The sequence below is a fragment of the Ipomoea triloba genome, chromosome 5 (assembly GCF_003576645.1).
Source record: "Ipomoea triloba cultivar NCNSP0323 chromosome 5, ASM357664v1".
In the NCBI taxonomy this organism is placed as follows: domain Eukaryota; kingdom Viridiplantae; phylum Streptophyta; class Magnoliopsida; order Solanales; family Convolvulaceae; genus Ipomoea; species Ipomoea triloba.
The window spans coordinates 10,289,168-10,297,166 of record NC_044920.1 but is presented as its reverse complement, the minus strand read 5'-3'; the positions used below and the strand labels follow the sequence as shown (position 1 = coordinate 10,297,166).

At 36.5% G+C, this 7,999-nt stretch overlaps 1 protein-coding gene across 4 annotated transcripts in view; it reads right to left on the bottom strand.

Annotated features, from left to right (window-relative positions):
- Positions 1-218: 218 nt before the first annotated feature.
- Positions 219-7,999, bottom strand: part of LOC116019043 — a 24,986-nt gene continuing 17,205 nt past the window's right edge. For 3 of the 4 annotated variants that reach the window (XM_031259112.1, XM_031259111.1, XM_031259110.1), the window contains 2 exons: positions 997-2,822; positions 219-885 (listed from right to left, as the gene is read on the bottom strand). In XM_031259112.1, the coding sequence (XP_031114972.1) occupies positions 1,404-2,813 (1,410 nt within the window). In that variant the 5' untranslated portion in view covers positions 2,814-2,822 and the 3' untranslated portion in view covers positions 219-885; positions 997-1,403. Of the gene's footprint in view, positions 886-996; positions 2,823-6,133; positions 6,179-7,999 lie in introns of those variants that run through there. The other variant, XR_004098659.1, reaches the window with a different exon arrangement.

The window sequence follows — 7,999 nt, the reverse complement described above, 5'->3', positions numbered from 1 at the left end:
ACCCCAAGTAAACTTGACATCCTTCTTCATGAGCTCATGGAGTGGTGCTGCAATGGAGCTAAAGTCACGTACAAACTTGCGGTAGAAACCTGCTAAACCAAGGAAACTTCTTAGCTCACTAACACTAGTTGGATTTGGCCATTCAAGAATGGATTGCACCTTTCGAGTGTCAACCTGCACGCCTTGAGAACTTACAACAAAACCAAGAAATTCAACACTTTCAGCACAAAAACAACACTTTTCAAGATTAGCATATAACTTCTCTTTTCGTAGTTCTTCAAAAACTAGTCGAAGATGTACCATATGCTCATCTTTAGACTTACTATAAATCAAAATGTCATCAAAATAGACCACCACAAAAATACCAATAAATTTCCTCAAAATATGGTTCATTAGTCTCATGAACGTGCTAGGGGCATTGGTGAGGCCAAAAGGCATAACCAACCACTCGTATAAACCATGTTTTGTTTTGAAGGTAGTTTTTCATTCATCTCCTTCCTTCATTCGAATTTGATGGTATCCTCTCCTCAAGTCCACCTTGCTAAAGAGTTTAGCTCCATGGAGTTCATCAAGCATATCATCAAGTCTCGGGATAGGAAATCTATACTTTACCATAATGTTGTGATTGCACGACAATCAACACACATTCTCCAAGTACCATCTTTCTTTGGAACAATGAGAACTGGAACAGCGCATGGACTCAAACTTTCTCGAATGTGTCCCATCTCCAAAAGCTCTTCCACTTGTCGTTGAATCTCTTTGACCTCATCTGGATTGGTCCTATAAGCTGGACGATTTGGAAGTGTAGCACCCGGAACCAAATCAATTTGATGTTCTATTCCCCGAATAGGTGGTAATCCTTTAGGCATCTCCTTGGGAAAACATCTACAAAATCAGCAAGCAAGTCATTAATGGAGGTATCAATTTCAACACAATCAGAAACATGCTTTTGAAAAAAAAAGTAAGTAGAAAGTATCTCCCCTTCTTATTGCTTACTTAATATCCCTTTTGCTTGCAAGAAGAGATTGCTTCGTCACACCACTTGTTGCATCCTTGGATTTGAATGGTGTTTTTATCTCCAAAGGGAAAGAATCAATTTTGTTTCCCTTAGTTTCATCTTTCTTCAAGACTGGTTGGCGAGCTTTATTCAATCTCAATTGTTCTTCCTTTACTTCCCTTGGGGTAAGAGGTCTAAGCACATGCTTAGCACCATCACATGTAACAGTGTAGGTATTGGTAATTTCATCAAAGTAAATTTGCCTATCATATTGCCATGGCCGTCCAAGCAACACATGTGTTGCTTGCATTGGTACAACATCACATATTATCTCATCATTGTACTTACAAATAGAAAAAGGCACCAGTGCTTGTTTAGTCACCTTTATCTCCCATGCATCAGTAAGTCATTGCAATCTATATGGATGGGGGTGATCAATAAGAGGTAATTTAAGATGAGTCACTATGGCGGCACTAGCCACATTCGTGCAACTCCCCGAATCAATAATGACACTGTAGCGCATCCCATGAATCCTTCCTTTTGCATAGAATATGTTTTCTCTTTGGCTCTCTTCTTGCTCAGGAATGGATTTAGTGCTCAAAATCTTTTTGACAACAAAGGCATGCTTATTGGAACCAGGTTCATCATCAGCAGCACGTGTCGGATCAAGGGGCAATAGCACATCCTCATCATCTTGCTCAAACAGCTCAATTTGTTCATCTCCCTCCTCCTCAGACTCATACTGGATTGTTGCTGCCACAGCCTCCATTTGCTTGGAGACTTTCATATTCCTCTTATTAGGACAATCTCTAGCCATATGACCACGACCTTGACATTTCCAACAAACAAGGTCACGATCCCGAGCGGGTCTTGGAGCCTCAATCACCTTTGCCTTTCCGCTATCCCTACTGTCCTCCTTAGGGTGTTCCTGGGTTGGTCGAACATCCTCACGCCTCGGTGGTGCATTTGATCTTTGTGTTGTCCACCTTGAACCGCTAGCTTGAGATCTATAAGCCTTTATCTCCTTATTTGTCTTCTCAACTGGCCGAGCAGCATACAAGGCATCATCCATGGTGTAGTAACAATGCATGTTTACTACACAATAGATGTCACGATTGAGCCCTTGCAAAAATCTAGCAATTGCTCTATCTTCACTCTCACGCACCATAGCCCGAGTCTTCAAAGTCTGGATCTCCCTGTAATATTCATCAATAGTCTTATTACCTTGATGGATCCCATGTTGTTGCTTCTCAAGCTCAAAGTAGTATGTAGCAGGTCGGAACGTATGCCTAAGCATTGTTCTTAGCCTGTCCCACGTAGCAACTGGTGCGTCATGAGTAAACTCCCTTTCTTGCTCCTGTTGTTTCCACCAAGTAACTGCAAAACCCTTAAAAGATGAGATAGCTAGTCTAACTTTTGTTAGTTCACTATATCTTTTACAATCAAACACACTTTGTACAGCATCTTTCCATTCTATATAATCTCCGGGATCACCTTCACCATTGAATTTAGGTAATTCAAGCTTGAAATTGCCCAAATCCTCTTGTAGTTCCTCCTCTTGTGGCAAGTCTAGCTCATCATGTTCAACAACTTCATTTAGTCTCCTTGGTCTAATATTAACTCTAGGTAATCGCCCTTGACGGACTTGGTTCACCCAACCTGCAGCTTCTGTATTTCTTGGTGCAATATTCACCTCAATAGGTTGATTCTGTGGACGTGCTATTAGATTGTTCACATCTTGACGCATTTGTTCCAACATCCTCATCATGGTGGTCATTTGTTGTTCTAAATTTGGTGGTTCACTCTCTTCAGCCATTGTTAGAAACTGACACAAAATAAAACAGAAAACACAAAAACAAGAAACAAGCAATTAGGAAATCAAGTTAGTATAAACAAAGATCTCTCCCTTGTTTCACTCTACTCACGGGATTGGGGTTGTTTTAGGTTGTGAAGTTCACTACACACAGCTCAAAACTCACCACTTCTCTCGTGGGGTTGTTATGCCGTGGACCCAGGTCCACCTCGCAAGGTGGACCTGGGTCTACATTCACATACACTATACTCTACATTCACAATTTGTAAACTCTACATTCACACATTACAGGATTATATGTTTAGTAACTATACTCTACATTCACATACACTATACTCTACATTCACAATTTGTAAACTCTACATTCACACATTACAGGATTATATGTTTAGTAACTATACTCTACATTCACATACACTATACTCTATATTCACAATTTGTAAACTCTACATTCACACATTCAAAACTCTATATTCACAGGTCCTATACTCCATATTCACAACTTGAGAACTCCACATTCACACATTACAAGGCTACAAGTTGCTAGAACTTCTTAACTCTATTACAGATTCACACATGCATAACTCTACATTCACGATTTCTATACTCCATATTCACAATTTGAAACCTCCACATTCACACATTTCCGGGCAACTCTACATTCACACAATCATAAATCTACATTCACGATTTCTATACTCTACATTCACACTTTGAAACCTCTACATTCACACAATCATAAATCTACATTCACGATTTCTATACTCTACATTCACACTTTGAAACCTCTACATTCACACATTTTTGGACAACTATATATTCACGATTTCTAGGCAGTATTAACCAGAAAATTGTCCGCACTTTATGAATTTTCTGGGAACAATTGGTAAGGTATTTTTGGACCAAATTTTCCAGATATCAAGTTCAACAAGATTAGGACTTACAGAAAAAAATTCAGATAAAAACAACGCTTAGAAGTATGTTTTGTGGATTTTTGTTTTTGAATGCGCCAGTCAGAAACTTTCTGGACAGCCACTTCTAAGTTCTCAATTTTTTTTTTGAATAACAAGTACAGATAAACAAGGAATACAAGGAAACAATCAAAGACACAATAGATTTTTTTTTTGAGCTTTCTGTTATGAATATGCAAGAAATAAGATAGCAAAGAAATGAGAACGAAACCTAAGCTTCTGATACCAAATTGATACGAATCTTCGTAGGGATGATTCGTAACAAGGAGTTATTGCCCAAGATGATCTCAAATTCAATGGATAAAGAGTTACCTTTGGTGCACAAAAGATCACCTTGAGCCCCGATTCCACGAAGGACCAAGAAACAACGCTTAGCACGCCTCAAGTTCCTCAAGAACGCAATCTTCAAACAACTTGATTCTATGGATTGATAGGACCACAATTCCTAAAATCTAAGGTTGGTAGAATGCGGGTTTGATTCGATAGGGCCACGAATCAAGAACACTATTCGATAGGGCCACGAATCAAGAACACTATTCGATAGGACCACGAATAGAAGAAAGAATTCTTACACAAATGCAAAGAAAACTTAGGAAATTTTGATTGATTCTGAAATTACTTGATTCATCAAAGGAAATACACACCCTATTTATACACATGCTAGGGGACTCCAAATGTCATCAATAGTAAAAGTACATCAAGGAGATCAAAAGACATCAATAGTAAAAATACATCACTATCAAGGAGATTAAATGTCATAACTTGTCTAGGAAAGACCAATAGTCTTCCTAATATGCCAAAGCTTGTTCATGTGCCTCAAAATCTGATTTTGGTGAATTATTTCAACCTCTTTTGTACCCTCCCAAGCAAAGCCATGAATTTGGACATCTTAGATGGTATTTTTGGACTCTTCCAAATCATCTTTAATGCAAGTAAAGTAGTCTAAGTATCCACCATCATCACTTGGACTCCTTATTGAATTTTCATGACTTTTCCACCAATGTTGCACAAACCTAATGTAAAATTGTCTTAAGAGTTTAGTCTTGGACCTTGTAATGGGACCAATAGGGACTCTTAATGGATCATATGTGGTCTGGTTTGCATCAGAACTCATATAAATGCGGAAGCGTTTAACTTAAACCCACATGGGGTGCTATGCCACATCCAGGCTAACCATACCAAGATGCTAAGGAAACATCAATCATAAGTCTTCCAACATCCTCAAATGGAACGAAGTCTAAACAAGTCAATGCAGAATAAGAGTCTAAGGCACGCAGGCTAGAAATGTCTAACAATCTCATCAAACACTAAGTTAATCATAAAGGCGAAGTAGATATACGGCTAGCGCTCTCATGTGCATAATCTACTCCATACTTGGAAAACAGTTAGAAATATTAGCAAAGAAATGCTAAGTAATAACCACTCACACTCGTGAGAAATACGATAGTATAGCATAGCTTTGTAAATAGATTTTACACATGCATATAGAATATATGCAACAAAGAAACTGTTCATGTTTAAATACCAGATGACTCAACAACAACAGGATGAATGAATCACAAACCAAGTACACCGCAAATGATTCAAATATTAAGACATGAATCCACAATAACACAGTTCCATAATAAGATACTCAAATGAGTGCACAGGCTCAACCGAACAACACAAGTGAAACCAACGCACCAACAATCCTCACATCACTCCCCTAGAGTGACACAATCCAAGAATCATAGAATAAGTTCTAAACCACAACCTCCAACCTATAGCATAGACAACACACCACAATATCATAACACAGAGGCATTAAGCCCAATCACAGAGGCGTAAAAGCCCATTCACAGAGGCGTCAACCCCAACCATAGAGGCATACCATACCCAAATCACGGAGGCACACAATGCCCAACCAACTCCATCCTATACCAACAGATATACATAGAGCCGTAGATCGAACAATCACCTCTCAAAAGGGTGTACATGACACATGAAACCCAAGACATTTACTCACAAGAGTTCAAGACCTCAACATACCAACTCAAGTCCAATTCCAAAGGAAATATTCAAACTAAGGAATACTCAGATTCAGAACATGAACAATAAGGCAATCATGCTCAGAACTGTAACACCCCCAGATTTTTCATCATACAAAAAGGCATAATTAATCATAATTACTAATTTCCCAAAACGGAAGCGCATAAAATCCAGAAGTGCTACTCCACACCTAAGTTTGTTACAACTTAGATGCTAAGGTAGTCTTTACATCTACTATCCTTATTAATACATACTATTACTGCCTTACATCCCAGTAATATACAACTCAAAAACCATAGTGATTTCTATCATCAAGAGTAGATCCATTTTCTCTTCTATCGCTCTCGGATATCAAGATCTATTCCATACCTGAAATTCATTTGGAAAACAGAATTAGCACATAGTGCTAAGTAATCCCTACTCCACCGTGTAAAATCATGGTTTTGGAAAATAGTTTTATTCTTTGTTTTCGAAAAACAGTTCATTTCACATGATAACACATTTTCAACAAGATTTCTCATATAAGAGATATTCATTTCCTCATTATTGTGCCAATAATCATAATTTCCACCTGTATACACAATATCATACTTATAATCATACCCATACTCACACTCGTACTCATAATCATATAAACATTTAAATAGAAATAACCAGCTTTTACCATAATAACGTTAAAGATATTCCAATTAACACCACAATTTCCTTCTCGTGTCCACCACCTCACCACAACCTAGTTATTCCAACTAGGGGAAGCAGATCTAGGACCTTTAGTGTGCACACCCCTTGTCGGGATTCCAAGCCCGCAGGTTAGTCACTAGCTCTAGTAACCCTGGATCTGTTTCTACAAGGTTACTCAACGTGGTTAACACCAATCACTTCAGGGCCCAATGTTTGTGAATCCATTGTGAATGTTAAAAGGAATAGTCTCCAACCTCACACCATAATTTCATTTTATCTCATTCTTTACTTTCTCACATAACACACTTTAAATAGTATAAACTTACCTTCGTATATATATATATATCCATACACATATAAGATCATACCTATTTATACATATATAGTAATTTTTCATATCACTTACATACATACAGTACCAAATATATACATATATATATACGGTAAACATATATATATATATATATATATATATATATACGGTAAATATATATATATATACTATATATATATATATATATTTATATATATATATATTCGGTATTATATAGGTATATATAAATAATAATAATAATAATAATAATAATAATAATAATAATAATAATAATAATAATAATGTTACACGTACCTATGTATATAATATATATATATAAGATTTTACATATATAGATGCCTTCTTCATATATTCACCACAACATGATCATATACTAATTACTTCACATAATCATACACATATCTACACATATACTCATGATATACCACAATCACACCAAATTTCATCTACTAAAATCTTTATATCCATACTTTATCAAGAATTTCATGAATATCAAGGTGGAAAAAGGTTTTGGTGGACATAAAGATTACCTTTTCTTCTTGAACTCACACTAATTTCCTTTGGATGTTCACTCTTCCACTTCCTTTGATTCTTCTACACAATCCATAAATTATCCACAACATACATAATATTAGATCCTTGAGAACACTAACTATACTAGAATAAATAGCAAAAATAGGATTTCCTACCTAAAATTTTCCTAAAAATTCTAGGAAGTGTATAACATCATCACCCCATATTTAAGGAAACAATACTTGGATTCAAGATCTAGGAAGGAAAACAAAGCTTTTGAACCGATTAAAATGGAATTTTACCGAATATTTGTGATCTTGATGAAGGAATTGGCTATGGAAGCTCTTTGAACTCAAGGAAGAAGATCAAATATTTTTCCTCTCTCTCTTCCTCTCCAATATTTCGGCCAAAGAGGGGAAAAATGGAAAAAAAAACAAAGCTTATATATTATTTCTTATAAGATAGGGATGAAACATGTGGTAAAGGAAGTGACACTTGTCACATTCTTGTGGTTCCAAAAATAAAAATCCTCCAACTTATCAGTTGTGGTCCAAACAGATAAAGTTTCGGTGGAAAATAATTTAAATAGGAATAATTTTGAAACCAAAAATTTATTCCAGACTAAAACTCAAAATTGGGCTAGGTTCAGTACACCGCGAAAT